The sequence below is a fragment of the Prorops nasuta genome, unplaced genomic scaffold (genome assembly GCF_024137725.1).
Source record: "Prorops nasuta isolate Cenicafe-Biocafe unplaced genomic scaffold, Cenicafe_Pnas_1.2 PNAS00002, whole genome shotgun sequence".
NCBI classification, from domain to species: Eukaryota; Metazoa; Arthropoda; class Insecta; order Hymenoptera; family Bethylidae; genus Prorops; species Prorops nasuta.
This window is the reverse complement of record NW_027116799.1, coordinates 2,279,673-2,301,382: the sequence shown is the minus strand read 5'-3', so window position 1 is coordinate 2,301,382 and position 21,710 is coordinate 2,279,673. Positions and strand designations below refer to the sequence as shown.

Genomic DNA, 21,710 nt, shown 5'->3' with positions numbered 1-21,710 from the left:
GCGAGAGAGTGAGATGGCCAGTTAAAACGTACTTATACGTGTAGAATTTAATCATCGAGGGTCATGCATAGATAGTTCGAAATTATGAAAGCAGTTTTATCGGGTCGGTATCTTTTGTAATTATTAACAGAATCGGATTCGAGGTGGTTTTGGGGTGGGAGGGGTGTATTTATTTTCTGACGCATTTATTTCTCTCTCTCTCTCCTTAAACATATATATATATATATATAAATATATGAATAGAACTGAGCATCATACAGACAGGCGGTTATCTTGTCGTGTGTCTTATTTTATCAATATATCTGTATACGGATGACGCGCTGCGCGGCGACCATGTAGCTTTCTTCTTCCTCCGCGCGGTCAACGCTGATTAGACAAGAGGCAGCCAGACCTCAGGCAGACCTTGCATGGTTGGGTAACCTACTTTATGCTACGTTAATTGCATGTAATAGTTAATACCCTTATACCTCATTCTTACGAGATAATCCGTCGAAAATCTTTTGACTAAAAGTTGCGTAGAAAAATCTCACCCTTGCATTTTTATACCTATTATTATATGCACGATTTTATGAAATTGGACAACAGTGAGATAATAATATATTTATAAATTCGATGGGCCTTGTACGCAATATATATGTAGCTGTATACACATATATGGGAACAGAAAGGGGAGAGGGGAGGGGGGATGGCGTCCTCGAGCTTATCTTTACTCATGGTTGACCTGCTCGAAATTTGTCCAAGAGTTCGGGAAGGAAATGACTAAGCGCAAATAGGCGCAGAAAACATTCAAGAGAGAAATTCCGAGAGTTGTAACATTTCCCTTTGATAAAGGCCAAGTGCTTCTAGATACACTGTTCGTCACTTGAATAGCTGCGATGATCGAGAGATACGTATGTGTGTCGTCGTGTGTGTGCGTACGTGCGTGCGTGAGTGCGAAGGAACGGTAATATATTTAGAGTGGCCAGTGCCACACGCGTCGGACATTCCAAAATGTCGAAAAAAGGAGGCAAAGTATAGTCCGTGAAGAAAATAGAAAATAAAGAAGATGGACGTACACGTACACATGCCATACGACGAGGTTGATGCTATCAATCGTGCGCTCACGTATATAGTATACACACCGGCTCGCTAAAATTCCTACCTCGCTTCGACTTGGTAAAATTTCAGAGGTTGCTTCGCTCTCCAATATACGTATATATATATATATATATACTATATAGATATGCGTAAGCTTAACGATCCACTTTAGGTACATTGAATTTTGGAGGGATTGTCTCCGGTCTTCGTTCCACATGTACATTTTAAAGAAATAATATTCGCAGGGGTTTTTCCCTGGATAGCCCGGGCCAATGTAGTACATCGGATCCCTGTGCCGCGCACGCGGCGCGTGTCCTTGAGGAAAGACTCGATCGACTCGGTGCTTGAACTTGAAACGAAATAGGTTAAGCGATCAATACGACAGTTTAGCTTTCGGCGCTTGCGATTCCTTTCCCGTACATGGCCCGCGCGCGCGTCTGGCCTGCGTCGCGCCGCTGCAGCGCTGCGACCAATGCTGAGAACGTACACCATGAAGAAACACTATGAAACGCCTACTCTAGCTTATCGGTATATATATATATATATATATATATTATATACGTGCCTGTGTGTGCCAGAATCGCCGAATAGCAACGTACGCCACTTGTGTATATAGGTACCATACGCGCGTGTACGAGTCTAGACACTTCGATCCTTACTCCGCCTTCTCTTTAGCCTATAGCTCTTTCCACTCTTTCAAAAAGCTACAAAATATTATATATGTCTATTTCTTCTTCCTTCTCTTTATCGAGAAAGGTTTCTCGGCCGACATCTTACGTACACGCTTTGGTATTCGTCATCGTTCCATCAACAGCCACAGAGGAACTATTTGCAATTTATATTGGCAAACATATTTTCACACGGTCGCGTGAAAATCCTAAGCAAAATGTCCATCTTCCAGCTATATATACAATTTTTCTACGTCTTTTACATCGACTTGCGTTTATGTATCTGCACCGGTACCTATACGTAATATATATATAAGGAGCACGATGGGAGGAAGTTGCGTTGGTATCGCGATTGAACAAAATCTCGACGATTGATTTCTCGTGTAAAGCTTTATCTATCAATTGAAAAAGGCTTGTACAGACCGTATTATCAAATCAGTTGGCTGAATTGAAGTATATGAAATCAAGGCGGGAGATGAAACAACTGGATTAAATAACGAGGTGAAAATGTTGGAGCACGCTCGTTTTATTGGGTCATGTATTGGATTTTATATAACGAGACAATAATATATAAAAATAGACGAGTCGCGCGCATCAAAAGTAACATATAATTGCGTTTCTTGGATTATCCCGATGATTGGAATTATATAGCCGAGTCTTTCGATAAGGTGGATCTCGAGGGATATATGAGATTGAAGAGTGTAACATATTTTTGTCTAGAAGGACCGTGAAAACGTCGAGTGACGCGACGTGAAATTTCATTATAATATGTATATACATATAGATATAAACATGGCCTTTCTCATTAAGTTTCCAGATAGTATATACTATATAATAGGATGGAGTGTACACAGTGGGTTTGATCGTGAGTTCAGTTATTATAATGCGCCAAGTAAATTGAACGTCATTAATGCCATTCACGATCGCGCCCTTTTCATATTTTACATCTGCGGCCAGAGTTCACCGATCAAAGTCCCCGGCGCGGTACGGCGCGGCGTGGCGCGACGGTGCAACGGCGTAACTACGCCAAAGGTCGCCAATTGATATTCAAGATCTGCCTGGACAGATATTTCACGAGTATAGTCTGTAAATCGAGATTACTCCTTTTGCTCTATACATATATATTTCTCTCTCTTTCTTCTTAGCTACAAGTAAATATACTTCACCCTCCCGCGTTATGTGTAGGATATATATATATATATATATGCTTTAACTACCCCAGGAGTGACATATTCTCTTGTAATAATAATAATTTTATTACAAGAAAATATTTTACTCCTAATGGGATAGTTATTATTGCAAAGGCTGAGGAGACTGTGCTCTAGTGGAAAAAAATAATCTCTCCTTGTTGAAAATTCAATATTTGAACTAACGAATCGAGGCGCAGGAACGATAAATATATATATATATATATATATATATATATATATACACATGTGTGTTGATTAGCCAGGGACATTGACGGGACATAATCGAATGAAATCCAAGCTGCCATGCAGGAAAAAGAGCACGAAGATATATCCTGGATGTGTTTTCACGATAGTAACTGTCTCTCGTAAGTTGCGATCGAGACACTTGAATTAAGAACTATACAGGGGTGTAGAGTTACTAGCGCGATATCAGCTCTTTGGTGAATTCTTTTGGTCGTATATGGAAAGATTTTGCCACCTGCAGAACTATATCATTTATCAGCAGCCAGGCTGCGCGCGCATTAAAGCCAGAAGAAGATAAACATATTTAGATGCGGAGACGCCGAACGATTGAAACGTAGCTGGCTAATCACAGGATTGATTTTTATATATTCAAATAGTTGCAGCATATTATAGGAATTGTATATATACATATATCCGTTATTGGGACTACCGATGCTTCGATCTGGACGCGCGCGCGGACAATGGCCAACGGCAAAAACCTGTACAGAGGAACGCACGCGTACAAGCCAACATTTCAACTTTCTAGTGTCTTATGGTAGTTGGTATATATAGTGGCGATCGTTTGCTCAAAATCGATTTGACTCGCGCGGTTATCGTTGAGAGTTTCACTTGGCTCGAGCCCATAGGTAATAGAAACAACATAAGCATGCATGATCAAATAAATTAGAGTGAAATATACTTGTCTGTGGCGCGAGCTCCTTGCTTTGGGAGCCTAAAGACGTTTGATTTACGCGAGCCGATCGCCAAATAGATTTCCCGCCTCTTCGTCCCGGGGGAACCTTTACGTACGGAGCTGGCAACGACCTGTACGGCCATTTCGGCCATTGCGATCTCAACAGGCCTTGTGCCGATGGGTTGATATGCTCTCACTCTTTTTTCTTTCGCTATCCAAGCAGGAGGAAGTTGGTCACCGAAAAAACGAACCTCGGTCCAATAAGCCTCAGCGCGCAACGATGATTTTAACAATAGACCCTGGAAAACTTTATTTAGCCATATTTTGCGTAATATGGCAGCAATTGGATCTCGCTCGTTGCCCTTCGACTCTAGCCAATGCTCGCAAGTATACCGGAATAGAGTTAATTCCCTATAGCTCTCGACTGGAATATAAGAATCGTATGCACAGCTTATACCTGGGTAGGCTGACAATTCATCCTGCTTCCATGCCTATTTACCTACGAATATATCTAGCTATATAGTTATACAGCCCCACTTTTACCCTAACTTGTCCCTACGGCAGACAACTTATATGTATATAGAATCGTCCGTTGCGCTGCACCTATAGTTGTTATACCTACATGCACACCCATTGTATAGATACTATATGTATAAAAGCAAATTCTTCAGCATTGTACTATACAGCAATAGCGAGGCCTCCCTGAAAACGGGATTCCGTGAATGTCGTTAAAATCCCAAGTTAGATATAATCTTATAAAATTTGCAACGATTGTTCGTTTTTTCAAAAATTCTCAAATGCATGGAATCCTCCTGCATGGCAAATATAGTTATGACAGCGCGCGCAGGGTGCATACGTTCGTCCCGTCCCGCGATATCTTGTTTGAATTAATTAACGAGTTTCTTTTTTACGTCTTCGCGTCTGTAATTGGCAAATGCGATCGAGAAAATAGAAATCGAAAAGAGCCGTGTGTGTTTGTGTGTGTTGCGTTGCATTGCGTTAACTCGGGAGCTCCGAAAAGAGTCTGGAGCCGCGAAGAATCTCGACAAGTAGACAAACTAGATTTGCCCCTCTCGATACTGCATGGCGATCGAAGGAGTGCTACGTACTTTACGAAGCTATACTTTTACTGGTTCTATGCGTGCGTATCTATATAAGACAGTCTGTACCGAAGAGCTCGTAGCTCTATCTCTTCATACGCACAAACCTCCCCTTACCATATATATATTTATCCCGCCGTGCACGCGGCTCCTTCAAGAAACAATATCCACACGCACACACAAATCCCGCAACCCCTAGCTCCAGGCTACCGGCTCTATCGGTACTCTCCCAGAAACTCCACGATTTCGTGCATGTCGATCCAAATGTGCAGCCTATACTGTGCTGCAATTGCATCTGCTAATTGTCTAATTATGTATATAACGATTCAAGACTATAATGCGACTTTAGCCACAGTAAAAGTAGCTCATCCTTGATAAATCAGAGAATATAATAGATAGACGCGAGTAAGATTCGCCGACCTCTTTATTATTGCACATCGAGGAAGGCGAAATGCTCGCGCGAGTAACAAGATGCCGCTCGCTCGCATGCACTCTTGCATAATTTTTGAGAAGCATCCATCGTCATTGTCGTGATTTTATCAGCCGCTTTGTCGGCGGAGGCGAAACGCCTTATTACCAGTTTCGTTCGCTAACATAAAGATGATACCGATTAGGCCGACAGCTAGGCTCCTTCTTAGATCACAAAATCTATAGGTATATATATATATATATATATAGCCTATGAAAAAATATGGCCAGAACAAGCCACTCCATTTCCCAATCTTGACTCGCGCTATTATATACCTAGACAAACGCAGCTGCTGGCTTAAACTCTCTCGATCACCTTCATACACAAATATATACTCTCGATCATGGCGCGAATTATTGCCACTCCTATTACCTCTGTCGATCGCGCGTGCACGTTCCGCGTCACCCTCTCGCGGAAGGAAAAACTATCGATAAACATGTTAGATTACACACACAATGAACATATATAAATATATAGTATATAATTTGAACATATTTAGATGGATTTTCGGAATACTTCATTATAAGAACATCGTCACTTGCGTGAAATTACGTGCACCATAATATTTTGACAAATCGGCTGCCAGAGATAAGAACTCTGGAAGATATCTTAGGCAGTCACTATCAGAGCGACAGTTTTGCCTTGGAATGGGAAACTATCGATAAGTACGTAGGATAAGAATCGACATATAATAATATATAGGTATCGTTAGAGCATTTTTGGCATATTTCAATAAGAACGTCACTCGCGTAACTCTGCTAATATTTTGACTAATCGACTGTCAGAGATGGGAGCTGGAACTGAATCTCTCCAAGTTCGGACATCATCGGGACTGATCGGGAGTGCGTAGCCGGCTCTGTTATTATACTGACTGATACGCTCGATGCGCGCGTGATGGATAAAAAAGAAAAGAAATGAAAACAAACGAGAAAGACGTCTGTCAGGAGGCTGAATGAGCCCGGTTGCATGGTTACTTTATTTCCCAATCCGTGCATGCATAGCAATGAGCACGGTATTTATGCGCGATGAGTTGCGAGTGGTTCGAGACGTCTCGTTTCATATTCTCGTCTCATCTCAATTCCTACCATTACGAGTTGCTGTGTCTTGAAAGCACATCCGGCCATTTTCACTGTACGAGAGATGCAAAGCTCGCATTTTATAATAATTGACTTACGAAGCATATATATATATATATATATATATATACATTAGATCGAAGGTAGCCATGGAAAGATAAATGAAGTATTTACGTGAGCGGAAAATCTAGCGGATCACACAGCCCTTTTAGAAAAATTATATTGCCATGCAGTGTATAGCGCAGCGCGCGCTGTGCACTTTCACCATCCGTATCGTAAACAATGCTTATAAATGTGTCACGCAACCAACGAAATTGAGCATATTTGCATATCGTTGTCCCGTTTGATTTTCCTTCGAGAGAACGGATGGAGACTTTTCTCTCTCTCTCTCTCTCTCTCTCGGAAGCTGGAAGCTTCGACGCGCGGTAGAATATCTGGCCTGGCCCGCGGCCATGCAATAAGCGACGTTATCGCGAGCGAGCCCGAGTTTTCTCAATGCACGGACAGGAATTCCAGGAGATTTTCGCTTGACGAGGTTTCAGGTTTCGATGGCGGAGCGTGTAAACGCGGTGAACGCAGATTGTTCCTGCATGCTGGTATGCGATATATAGAAGGCTTCCATGAGCAGAGTATGAAACTTATTCAGAGATATACTCTTGGCGAGACACTGATCGTTCCTAACTCGCCTTCGTATATGTATTATTCGTCCCTATCTTCATCTCCACTCGCTAATTTTATTCCTTGAAATTTTTTTCTTTCATTCACCAGCCTCGTAATTTTATCATTGTCATCTATTTCTTCATTCTCTCTCTCTCTCTCTCTCTAGATTTTCCACACTGCTTCTAGATATAGTTTCAACTCCGACAGTCTTTTTTCTACTCAGGGGCACAAACGCGTATAGTATATATATGTATATATATATAATTTAGAGAAGGTACGCATAGGTATATAGACTATATATAATACGTCACACACGATCGAAAAGTTTGGTTTTCCAAGCTTTCAGCAATTATTATGGGCATTATTTATCGTCGTAACGTCTCATTAACACCTTAATGGCAGCGTGCATGTCGAAGGACACGATGAGAGAGCGTTACTACCGTGCGAAACAATGTTTAACGTCGCGCTAGTACTTAGGGACCGCGATCCTATATACATGCATGCACGTACACTTTCCGTTTACGTCACGTTTTCCCCTAGGGATCAACATAATTATTAACTGACAAACTAACCACTCGTATTCGCTCTCCTTTCCTTTTCCTATACCCACTAGACGAGTTACAAAACACACACACATACACACACAATTTTCCTAAATACCAACGATATTCCGGAAGTGAGCGCGACCGGATGAACGATCGAGCCTTCCCCGATTTACTATCTTTGCTCAATCTCTTTCTTATTCACTCGCTAAAGTTTCTAATCGAACCATTCGGTAATCTGAAGCATCGGCCGTAAAATTACTGAGAGAGAAGACGCGAGGCGTGACTTTGCTTCTCTCTCTCTCTTTCGAACCAAGCAGAAGAATTAATTCATGTTTTACGTAGCTTTGATATCTTTATATTAAAGTTTATTCCATAATTATGCAGCGTCCCGGTAAATAGCTAAGTATTTTTCAAGTGCCCTTTCTGACGGTGTCCGAACCCAACTCTGCTAGGCACATATTGACACTGCCTTTCACGAGGAATTCCTTGCCTGACCCCAGCCACCGCTGCCGACTATGAAATTAATTCTACAAACCAAGTAAATAAGCCTGCACGACATGAATGTTACTTTGAGAGGAGAAAAAGAAGAAGAACAAACGACCAGCGTAAAAAGTAGCAAAGACTCTGTCAGGTGTGCGGAAAAGCAAATCATATAAGAATCATTGAGAGAGGATACAATAGAAATAGTATATAATGTTACGGGACACGGCCCCGGCAAAGGTCCCCCTTGATTCGTTCAGAATTTAGTTTCCCGACAAATTTCGTATATATATATATGTCGGAGAACAATTCATTTTCCCTTCTTCTGATGCCTAAATTCTTAAGTTGTCCATCCTCCCTATCGTTAATCTTTCACGTAATTGTCCCAGCATATTACTTCCCCCCTTTCTACGTCTTGTTTATTTACTACCCCACTTTACATTACTAACTCTGACTTGTTTACGTATCGTTGTACCTAACGCTCACTAGTTTTTCTCAACATTTTACCGCTACTCCATTATTGTCTATTTCTAACTATATTTCCCTAAACAATCACTTGCCAAACTATCATCCCTGACATATATATATATATATCTTGTAACGTCAACCTTCCGAGGGCAAACTCTTTTGCCTTTTACTCGCGAGGGGAACACAAGTTCGAACGTGAGGTGCACAAGGCACACGGAATTAAATAAAGAAATGGATGCCAAAAATTAATTTTAAACAATTTATTTTAAATAAGAATAATACAAGTAAGAACCTCTCAATTGGGCGCCAGGCATCCCAATTCATCCCGCGGCTTAACCGGCTGAGACCGTCTCAGGTCGTGCTACACAATTGGCTTTCCCTAATTCGGACAAATATAACAAATTTATTTATCAGGTCCCAAAATAATGCGTTTAGGAACCTTCGCCACGATTGCCTAATTAAAAATGCATTTAGGAATATCTAACAAAGCTACTGGAATTCAACCAACATCTAACCATTTATTAGACGAACCTATGACCTGAAAATAATAGGACGAAACACGAAAACTCGGAAGGAGGTACTGGAGCTAAATAAACCTGAAAACCCGAAAAAACATTGATCGCAAAACCCGAAAGGCAAAAAAAATTAGGATTCGATCTTTCAGGTGACTGCCGCCTACAATATGGCCGTCAACCTAAAAATCGACATCCGAACAATAAATACAAAATAACGGAGGAATAAGCGCTAAATGGTCCAGAAGAAAGAATGGTATTGCAGGAAAATCGTAGGGCTGATGAGGACCGCGGCAGCTGCTATAGCTTTATCATACGTCCAAAGAAATTGTTGGCTAATAAAATTATTAGAGACGAGTTTTGGATGAGATGATAATGACACTGTACGGGGCTATAATTGTGGCTAATGATGGTAAGTTGACCAAGTTGACTTACCATCTCGTCGAGGGACTTGAGATCGTTGGTGACGATCTGGGGCTGAGGTCCGTAGATGAGACAGGGCTGGTCCGCTTGCATATCGGCGTAATCGTCGTCGCTGTCGTCATTTCCGTCGGTGGCCGTCGCGATGCTGGCCTGGACGTTTGCCTTGTTCTCCGCCGCGATCTCACGATCTATCTGCCTTTCCATTTGAACCAGCATCGGCGCCAGCATGCCGAATTTCGCGCCTCTCCTGGCCACCTCCAATAAGCAGAGAATCACGTGACGCTCGTTCTTTCGCATTATCAGATCGTCGGTCTCGAAGAGGAGGCACTCGATTATCCCGAGGCTGTTGCGGCACCAACCGATGAAGTTGGAGACGTTGTCCCTCGCGAAGAAGGTTCCTGCCTTGGCGTTCGGCAGGAAGGCCACGTCGCTCAGCTGGCTCATCGGTAGGGCCAATGAGGAGGTTATCGAACGCGTCATCGAGATCTTCCGTGCCTGACGCCGTGCCACGTACTCCGCTGCTGATTTCCGCACGTTGTTCGCGTGCTGAAACAATTCACAGGACTCGATCACTATAGTTCTTTCTACCGAAAGCTCGCCCCCCTCCCTTCAAACCTATATATATACACGTTCCTATACCTATATGTATATATGCTGTGTACGTCGTCAAACAATATATATATATATATATATATATATATATATGTACGTATGTGCCAACCTTGACCTAATTTCTTCTCGATCCTTATATAGGTATATACAGGGTGAGCCACTTGAGAGGTCCCAGGGCATGCATAGTTAGAAAAAGACACCCATATCTTTATTTTTGCATATGACCTTTTTGAAAGCAAATAACAAGAGGCTTCGAACAGATCCTATATCTTTTATAGCTAAGGATAATGCGTACGCGCGTCTATGTCTAGGACGCTGGCCTCTCGAGTGTCCTACACCCCGTAGATATACACATATATTGACAATAAAGTTAATAACCCACGCAATAATCTTTTCTCCGTTAATTTTCGTAGATGAATTTTAATCTATATCAATTTCGTCGGGTTTTATGCACCGTTATAAGGAAACAGTTAAATAGAAATGATTTTCCTTGTAGTAGTGATCCGTGTCGTCGTGGAATCTTTGTGTTTTTATAGAGAGAGAAGGGGGATGGGGGGCGTGTGGCGGAGATGGTGTAAACAAGTAAATGTTCTTCGTGGAAAAGTGCGTATCTTCGGTTCGTGTTGCAGTTGCACGCGAGTCACATTAGAGTCTATACCGGATGTTTCTGTAAGAGTGCACGAGCCTCGAGCCGGGGAGGACTGAGGAAGGCTCCGCCGGGTGGTCGAAGCGAAAAGAGAGGTTTTAGCGCGTGTTGCGTCGTTGTGCCGTGTGTGCGTGAGCCCTCATTGGCTGGTTTGGCTCAGCTTGGCCCTTGCGAACGTTCTCGTCTCCGGTCGACGTGACGCGACCCATCAAGTAATAATTCATTAACAAAGCCGGCTCTTTTACATAAAGATACTCTTTAAAGATGACCTTTCGGTTCGATGCCATGGAAGCCTCAAAAGTCAAGCGAAGGAGAAAACACTTGAGTCGTTTGTCGCGCGTCGTAGCCATGTAACTCGTGCAATTTTCCAAAACATGTGGGAAAAATAGAAATGCGTTCGCTCGGATCGATCGGTCGCTGGCACCAATGAAAGTTCCTTTTTTTTTATAGAGCAGTGGACAGGCACCCGATACACTTGCCATCTCGCGTGAGCTCGAGGCGCAAGGCGCAAGCAAGCACCCCCCACCCTCCCCAGAAGCACGCATCGTATAATCTCTTTCCATTTACGTACGTATAGTCTCGCCAAAGGATGGAACCTCTCCTGGAGAGGTTACTGAACCTTTACAAGAATTTTTCTTGTCACAATTAAGACATTTCTATTTACATATACCACACGCACGCACACAGAAACACGTATCTAGAAGATTTAAAAGCTGCTTGTTTATTTTAGCGAGGGATAATTTATTGGTTTATCGCAGCTTGGTAAATCTCTAGTGGTCTCGTTCCGTTGTTGAGCGAGCTATTAGAGGAAAGCTGTGGCGGGAGGATTTCGAGAAATGGTTTTTTCTCCCCCTTCTTTTTCTTTCTCCGCGTTTCAGTCGCACGTGGGGTCCATAAGGTTGTGCTGTTCACTGTTAACACACGCACACCTTAACACCCGTAGAAACGATAGTCGATCGTCCACCGTCGACGGTACAGGCGGTATGTATGTACGGCGCTACACGTACATACTCTACGGCAGAAATGTATATATATATATATAGCAACGGCAGAATAATCCGGTCGGTGCAGTCGCTGTTTTCTCTGCTCTACGCCACTGCGACACTCGCTCCAACGCCTCCAACGCCTCTCGCTCGACGCGATGCGACGCGACGATGTATAGATACGATATACAGGGTGTCCCATTAATTCTATCTCTTACCACAATAATATATCCTTTACACATGTTTAAGGAGTCACTTGATTGTCTCGACAGGACTCGCGTCTTTGTCCAGAACAATCCTTTTTTCAACGTTATATATCTCTCTCTCTCGTTCAAGATATCACGTTCCTCCATGCTTTCATTTTTAAATAACAATTGCATATTTTTCATTACATAAGCTATAGCAGATTTTTGAAAAAACAAATTCCAAAACACTATATTGATTTATCTCTCCATCCGGCAGTCGATTACGACATTTTTCATTCGATCTCAAGCTAAAAGCAAGTAGCGCAACTATGCGTGTGTATGGGTTAAGGTGCGATCTCACGGCCTGAAAACTGTCGCGTCGTGTTCCACTCACTACGTATCACAAGCCCGGCGCGACAGTTTTCAGGCCGTGAGATCGCACCTTTACAGTCATGCACATTACTTTGCTCAAGCAAAATCCCTATACACCTTCCAAGTAGAAATATTTTGCGCGCGAACAACTGAGTGATAAGATAAATCAAAATAGTTTCTTGGAAATCTCTCGAAATCAAATGCTAGAAACTACAATAAAAAATGGCTTATTCCATTAAAAAAACTTAAGCAACAATGACATTGTTATCTTAGAAGATATAGGTATAATACCTGGAAGAAAGAATTTATTGTTGAGAAAATAAATGTACGCGTCTTAATTTTTGAGCCATTCAAATTATTGCTGAAACATTTGTTCGTATCTCTAACTGTAATGGAGATGTTAGTCTGTATAGGTTTACAGAGCCACTTGAGGCACTGAGACACCCTGTATAGTAAGAGAGTTGCAACGACACATCAGCGCACCGACTCTCGGCTTATCGGACTCGTTCGCATAGCAAATTATACAAACCAGATTATATACATGCATGTAGAAAACGAAAACTTATGTCCCCTTTCCCCCTCTTATTGCAGGTAGAACCTAATACGCGCTCCTATATAAATGTACAACATTTATTTCTCCGTGCAAAACTCTATATATATATATATATATATATATATATACGTATATGTATTGAGTTGAAGAGAGAGAATCAATCGAACGTAGAGCCTGAGTTTCACGCGTTATTATTACGGCATGTATAAGAGCTGCACCTGCTATACCCTTCGCTTCACGGTACTTGAGATTTATCATCCGATAACTCGACGAGCCCGAGGCCCGTCATCGTCTCATCGCAATAATAATTCCTAATACCTTACAAATGAGAAACATTGTTTTGCTATTATATAATTAAGACTGCACAGAGTGGAGAATAATAATGATTTCACTCTTAAATTAACTTTTATTTAAATATTTAGCTGAGACATTAACGAAACTTAAATAGACTTGATTCAAAACAACTGTTACTTCATTGAATCTTTCATTGATTAGAGCCAAGTAACATATTTAATCGCGACTATTCAAATACAAATTAGGCTGGAATTTAATCATTTTCAGTAAATATGTATATGCATTACTAAAATCTGTTGCGATAATCTCTTGTTTCGTAGTGAGAGAGATGGAGAAATTATTGCAGTAGGCAGACGCGGCATGCACGTATTTAATCAATCGCAACAGTTTGCCATCGTGTTGCAAGCCTCAGATTTGAATAATCTGTGCTAGCGAAGGAAGTAGTTTGATTCTTTCGAAATATATGTTGTCAAAGTAAACGCGCAAGTATGGGGTGTGTGTGTATGTGTGTGAGCGCGCGCGGGCGCCCGCGTACATTTTAGGGGAGATAAATAAGTACACGAGATGTATACACCTATATATATATATATATATATATATATAGGTATATATGGTAATATGGGGCCGGGTGCACAGATGAGTTGACAGCAGGATGTCACACACACGTTATACATGACCTTTGTGCGAACTCTAATGCATCTCTCTTCGCGTAGTACGCATCATCTCGTCTGCCTGGCTGGCAAGTGCTTAACTCTGACAATCTTAATGAAAATGATAGAAGCGCGTTGCCGCTACGGTTTATACCACTCTTTAAATTAGAATGCTCAAACCTTTGGTTACGCTAATGAAATGATTGTGGAGCATTGGTCGAGTGTCTCCTCTCCTCAAGGGAAGGCTTCGAAAATAATACGAGCATACCAGCAGATTCACTGCTGCAATATCTATATATGCAAATGTATAATGAGTTTTCAATTATATCATTATATAGTCATTTCAGGCAAGCACAAGATCGAGCTAACAGTCTAAACGATGGTCCTTCATGCTCCTTCAAAGTATACTTCATTCTCGTATTGTTAACTGTAATTAATCTATTTATGCATTTGTCAGCAACGTATGTACTCGCACGCCTATTATAGCGAAGAATTCTTCGACGCCCGCAACTGAATCTGGCAACCTTGTGCGACGCGAGCTTCGAATAAATGAATCCAAGCGCACGCGTACGCCTGGAATTTTTCTACAACGACTTTGGTCAGCTTGCGCAATAACGAAAAGCTTATCCTTCATGGAATATTCGTCTGTATGCGCCCTTCTGTTGGACGCGCGCACCAATGTGTCAACGACGAGTTCTTTAAGAATTTCAACATTTATTTAAACAGCCACCTATGTGTGCAGTGTGTGTGTGTGCGCGAGCCTTTATGTTCGCGTGATATTTTTACGGCACGTGCATGCGTCCTATAAAGATATAGCTACATATATATATATATATACAATTAATGAATCATCCAACTTCCTTCTTAAAGTGCATCGCGAGTATCGTGGCACGCGTGCTTCACGTGACTTATAGTTGTGCATCTTGAAATGTTTGTTGGAAAAGAATGAAGGGAAGACGCGCGTGAGAGACAATAGAATCGAATGTATAATATATAATAGAGACCCGGCCGCTTTACAATTTTCCTAAAGGATAAGGATCAACGCACGTGATAACTACAGCGTCGCGTCACCTAAAGGCTCGCGCATCTACGACTTTTGAGCTTGGCGAAACTTATAAATTGCGACGGTTTTAATAATTGCGGCACGTCTTCGTCGTAGTCGGCAATGGATCGTCGCACGGCCGCCCGGCGCCGGCCGGGACTATTATAACCTAAATGCGGATGAGACTGTTGATATATACACATATATGTATATACATACGACTCATCGCGCAATAAAAGAAAGTTTTAACTCCGGGCAGCTGATATTCGTCGTGGCATGCATGCACGCAACGATTAATATTATCCTCTTATTTTTCTTTCATCGCCAATGTCACTTGAATATTTCTCTTTTTTTCTCCTTTCCTCCTTTCCGCGCTCTGCGTGCAATCATAGTTTCTTTCAGAGTTGCAAAAATGGAGATTATGATATTTCTGATTAGCGAAAGCTATATACGTAATAATAGTTCCTCACTTTTTCATTTTCGTTTGCTAAAACTCGAATATTATTAGCAGCTTTTCGAATATGGTCAAGAGCTTAATAATGTGATCATCGAAATGACGTAATTTCGATTGATTGTAGATTGTACGAAGAAACAGAGTGAGAGAGAGAGAGAGAGAGAGAGAGAGAGAGAGAGAGAGAGATTTTCCTCGAAGGAAAATCTATACAAATGCGCGATTGATCGATTTCCCTGGAGGCAAATGGACGATAAATCTATAGTGCTACAGTGCGTGCTGCGCTCGTCCCACGTGACTCAAATGAAATGATCCGGACCGAGAGTTATCGATCAGCTTCTAGATCCGTAGAAGGTCATGGCCCCCCGCCGTGCCGCGCTGCGCCGCGCGCGGATCGACGCGATTTCTCTCAATCTATTTTCGTCGAATATTCCTTCCGGCGCAGCCCTGCATCTCTCTCGTGTTTGAACGATACTCCGATATATTTAGGCTTAAGGCTCTTGAATAGGGGGCCAGTAAAGAAAATACCGGGCTGCGCCTATTTCCAGCGCAGGATAATAAGGAAAGAAAGAAGGAGTGGTAAAAAACATTCTGGCAGCTCCCTTCCCTCGAGAGGGAGAGAGAGAGAGAGAGGACGCGACGCTCCGCGTCCGGGACAAGTATTGCCAATGCTTTAAATTTTAACGAATCGACCATTAAAACCGATTGTCTCTTTGGTTTTAAGGACTCGCTGCGCAGTGAAAATACGAGGGGGGAACAGCTATATAGATTATTATTAAACACATATATTTATATAAGAATAACATTGATCGAATATAATTACTTGTACAAATTCGGTCAATCATATATATATATTCCCATGCAATTGATTTAATATATCATATTCCTGTTGCATTGTTTATTGTATCCTTCCCTCCAACCCCCTATAAAAAAATATACATTTCGTCCAATTATGGTAATGTATACTCTTGAATCTATTTTAAGACATTTGTTGTCAAAGTCGTCCTTTGATTATAGCGCGATGGGTCTAGAGCACACTGCAGAGGAAAATCTAGATGCTGGAATATATTACGATAGGGATTTCTAGGGAAAATCCACTTTGCTTTTCGCAGTAGGTTAACGTCATTACGGTACTATGGCATTATGCGATTGTCGTCGCAGCTATATGTATATATAGGCTCGTCGATCGAAGCGTATTAGGCGCGCGTGTCGGATTGGGTGTTCTCAATCACCATTGTCCAGCCTAGTCGCCCTGCAGGCCGGTATGGTATACATGTATGTAGTACGTCTCCCATCAACGAGTGGAGACCTCGGCGACCTCGCGCGCACGTGACATACACAAATACTGCACACACAACCGAGTTTCCGCGTGCAGGCAAAATTCAAAGCGAGCTCCATTTTGCGCTTGACCTTCTCCTTCCCAAAAGAGGGATAATCAGTGGTAAAGTCCCAAGCTCGTAGTTGTGAAATACGAGAGAGAGAGAGAGAGAGAGAGAGAAAAAGCGCGCGACCGTGGAGCTACTCACGGCTATAATCGGTTTGACAGGCTGTCCAGGCCATTGGTTATTTCTAAAACCAAGAGGGACCGATTATTAATTACGCGACATTCTCAAGATAAATGTATTGCAATATATAGGTTGAAAAGAGTTGGCCGTTGCTTATGCGTCTCGTATATGTACACTTAATACCTTAAAAAGTATCCTATCCTCACTCGCGAGGACATTTTCAATAAGTTGGAACAACAAGTCAATGAATAATAGCTGGCTGGAAGTTGCATGACTACGTTATATACCTTATAATGGTTCGAATGTTTATTATTGCTATAAGGTGATAACTGCAATGGGGAAACTCTGCTGCTGCAGCAGACTGACAGATACAAATAACCCAACGCTTAAGGCTCTAGCTCTCAAATATATATGTACACTGCTACATACACTCTTGGAAATTTTGCAAGGTCTCTCATTAAAATTCCTCCTGGCTCATATAGCTCTTATCCCTATCATTCTACAGGTTTATTGTCTTTATACATTAAATACAGGCGCACACCCCCACACATGTGCGCGCTACGATATCGATCTGTAGATCGAGTCCGTCAGTCACAATATCGTGCGATCCTGACCGGTAGTTTATATAGGTACATAGACCGCGTGTGCGCGATTGAAACATCGGCATTCCTCATCGCTCTTCTCACTTTATAATAACTAAGCTGATATACACGTGCTTATATCAATTCTTGCAAGCTCCTGATGTACATGATGGAAACGTGTCAACAATAATTAAAGCAGTCCTGCACTTGTTTAATTTCTTCTCGACCACATTTTCAATTCTGCAAATCTTTTTCAACAGCCTTAATTCTCAAGAAATATTTCCATCTCATAGGAGAAAATCCATGTTCGATAGTAAAGTGCTTAACGCGAGATAATTTATACAGATACGGTATGGGGCCGCGCCTGCGCCCTCTTAAAATTCTCTCGTTTATATACATGTACCTATTTTTAATTGAAAAGATAGTGCCAAAAAGAGCATTTTATATAGATTTGCTCTAACAATGGTATAAAGAATGCTGAAATTGCAGGAAGTAGATACATGTATCTAATTAAAACTTATATAAAGCATTTAATTAAATATATGTATTTATTTACAACCAATTTCTGAGAAACTTTTATTCACGATAATTTCATATCACTCGTTAAAATTGTATTTTCTTCACTGACGATCTCGATCGCCATGCATATACCTGTTAGCATATAGAGAAGATATATATATATATATATATTAAGAAATCTTTCCGGTTCTCTTCCATTGCAGCTTATTCTTTCGGACAGATTCAATCTTAAGATAAAGATGCGACTTGAAAACACTTGTTTCCTGCATAACTAGCATAAAAATTGCACTGGTCGATAAAATAATTCGTAAGCCGGATCACGATCAGCTTTATGGAATTTAGAATTGCGAACAGTCGTTTCTCTCTCGCTCAACTACGCTACACCTGAAATTCCACGAGGATTAAAGTGTACGAGTGTAGGGGAAATAATGACCGCGGCGGGGCTAGAACACGGCAAATGGTTCAATTTATGTATATATACCTATATCAAAGAATTGTAGGATTTGACCAATTATGTTTTTCCATGCACTGTGTGCAAGTAGAATTAAGGAGGATGTCGCGCGCGCGCGCGCGGCGCTTCGTGCGCGTCGAATGCATGCATGCACGCATGGAAGAAAATTGCAATTGGCTAATTGATTGCATTGGTTGTACGCACGTAGGATTCTATCAGCGAACATCGCTTCGAAGGAGATAAATGGATTTTTCTTGGGCACGCGCGTATACGACCCGACGGACACACATCGTTCTATATACATATATCGGACGAGCTCAATTCCATGCCATTGACCTCCAAGATATTCAGCCGGCTGGTGTCCTTGCGAGGATAGCAACTAACGCTCCTTCGGCAAGAATAAACCGCAGCTGTCTGCTCTATATTATACAGCCTCATTAAATATCTTGCAGGCTATCTTAGTTTCGAGTGTTTTGCGACCTAAGGCAGAGCTCGATAAGATATGACACGTATATATATATATATATATATATATATATACATATGTTTATACATACGTATACGCACGGTGCCTAAAAGACGACGCGCGCCAATTTATTTTAATATTTCTCGCAAATATTCTAGTGAAAGAATTTCTCTAGAATCCAAGAGGAGAGACACGCAGTCCTACTATAGGCAATAAACTTGCAGACTAGTCTGCTAATCTTTATATATGTAAACAAAAAAAAAACAGCTGTCAGGCTAAACATTCCGTTTCCATGGTCATGTTAAAATTGTTCTAATTATTTTATACATATTATTTTTATGCTACTGAAATTCCTCGTATTCAATACGAAAATATATGCCCTTTTTCAAATATATTTAATACAATTTTATTAAACCAGACATCTCGCATTGATATATCGCTAAAATATTAAGTATGGTACGTTAAATGCATGTATTTGAGAGCTTTTGTGCATCTATATTTGAAAATAAACTTGGCATCTCGTCGACTTACTGGACTTTCGCCTAGTATCGATCGTTCCATGAAAATAATATTTTCAAGAGGGCCCTCGGAATAAACTTAGTTTTCGCGAGTGCTTGACCATCGCTATATATATATATTTATTTATATTAGAGACATTCATGACAAACGAAAGTAATAGTATATTTTGAGATAACGGAAGGTGGAAATTGAATTGGGAAGACTGATTGAACGCGAGCCTATCGATTCGACCCTGCAGTTGTTATGCACGACTCGTGGAATTTCTGGTATGGGTTGGCGGAGAGTGAGAGGGGGGGGGGGGTTAGGGAGTCTTTTGCATATTATTGATTTTACGATCCGTGACGAGCGAGGCAAAGTCGAGGAGTCGTCGAATCGAGAAAGACCAAAAGACCACGTTCCTTCTGAACCCTTGTATTAGCGACACTACCATGTACAACCGCGCGGACAATCATATCCCTTATTCTATATGGGCCCTCTCCAAAATATCCAACGTCGCGTCGCGCAACAGGATATATAGCAATATTAGTAGCTCTAGCAGAGTGCTACAGTAAATACGCAAAATAATAAAAAGGTGAAACGTCAAGAGCATTCGGACGTCTTAGCATCCCCTTCCCCCCACCACCATGCACCCAACATAACCCATCGTCGCCATGCACTTGCCCATTCTATTGCTTGATTCGATCTTAATAAGGTACGTGACCACCTCCACCCGCGCCACCCGCGACATCCGCGTCGCTGCCGAGAGCGAGGAAGCTCAGCTACTTGGAGGAGGTGTAAAAAAAAGGGATCCTTGGGACGCGAGGTGCAGCAAGTACGCACACACACATACACACACAACGCGCCCGCGTTCTTTTACAGCCGCTTATAAAAGGCAGACGAGAAACGCTCGATGCTTTTTACGAGACTCGCATAAAGAACTCCTGCGATATTACCTGTCCGACTATGTCCGGCGTTAAAAAGCCCTTGGCTCGCACAGATTTATGGCGAATGTTACATTTCGTAGATTTTCTGCACGCGAGAAACCTATATGCTAATTTTTCGGAGCGTAAGTTGTTGGTCGTGTCAAGGTCACCGCGATCGCGCATCAGACGTCATTTTTCAATAAACAAACGCCCCGAGAGTATATCATCCTATAACCTATCTTTTCTCTTAAACTTGTATATTCTACATGGCGAAGCACACACAAACACACATCAAAGTCGACAATTCGACGAAAATTTAAGAGTACTTTTATATATTAAAATGGATGAAGAGTTTTGTCGAAAAATTGAGATTCTCAGCGTATATAGCGTGGGGTGCTTTGTGTAGGTCTAATATTTTCAATATATTTATTTATTTTGCCCCATATATATTTTACTTGTTGTTAATTATATAGATATAATGCTGTATTTTGCGACGACAAACGGTTTAATATATCAGTTTCTGTGTGGAACTGATTTGAATGCCCGCCACGCGGGTCTAGAAGTTTCCGCTGGACGTCACACACATCCTTCCTCCTCTGTCTCACGAGTCACGATCCGTTGCCATGCCGCGTGGCCGCTTGAATGACGCGGCATCTCTTGAAAGCATGCACACAGAGACAGAGACAGACACAGACACAGAACACACAGACATTATGGAAAAAAGAACTTTCGGTCGTTACCTCTCGTGTTTACGAGTGCGCCGGCACTCCGGCACACAATATTCCGATTATGCATCCAAATGCGGCCCCCTCAATCCCCGCAAAGCTGACGTCTCGCTCGAGTCTCGTCATAGAAAATGGTAAAGAAAGACGCGCGCTGCCGAGTCCGGTATTTGTGCATACCTCCCACTCCACCGTAACGTACATGTACCTATATATGCATCATTACCCTTCGCAACGTCGAAAAGATAAATTGAAAGAATGTCAGAGCAGGTGAACGCGTACGTACATACTTTTCGCCTATATGCAGGGATTGGGATCTGACAAACTCCAAAGCGCCTCTCTAGTGGCCATTAGTTAAACTATTTCTTTCCTGAAAAGTCAATTGGAGTATTTGGAGTTGCAGCTCACACGTAAAACATTTCTCGTAGAAGGAGTCGTACTTGCAAACCGGAATACTTCTTCGGTTGTAAGAAACATTTCATAAACTATATCGTTAATATTTATTCAAACTCGTATTGCACAACACGGTATCTTTCAGGATTGTGCCGGCCATATTGGTTTTGACGCCTGGTAGTTTTGAGATCCCAATACCAGTGAACCATGTCGAAAATTCAATGATTTACATAGGACCTCTCGTTTATAACAACTTTTCTAAATAAACATTTATTGTTCG

General features: G+C 41.7%; 1 protein-coding gene across 2 annotated transcripts in view; it reads right to left on the bottom strand.

The window, feature by feature from the left end:
* Positions 1-21,710, bottom strand: part of LOC136778258 (GAS2-like protein pickled eggs) — a 56,989-nt gene that overhangs the window by 23,857 nt on the left and 11,422 nt on the right. The window contains exons 1-2 of one of the 2 annotated variants that reach the window (XM_066734951.1): positions 21,056-21,267; positions 9,597-10,130 (exon numbers count right to left, since the gene is read on the bottom strand). In XM_066734951.1, the coding sequence (XP_066591048.1) occupies positions 9,597-10,064 (468 nt within the window). In that variant the 5' untranslated portion in view covers positions 10,065-10,130; positions 21,056-21,267. Of the gene's footprint in view, positions 1-9,596; positions 10,131-21,055; positions 21,268-21,710 lie in introns of those variants that run through there. The other variant, XM_066734943.1, reaches the window with a different exon arrangement.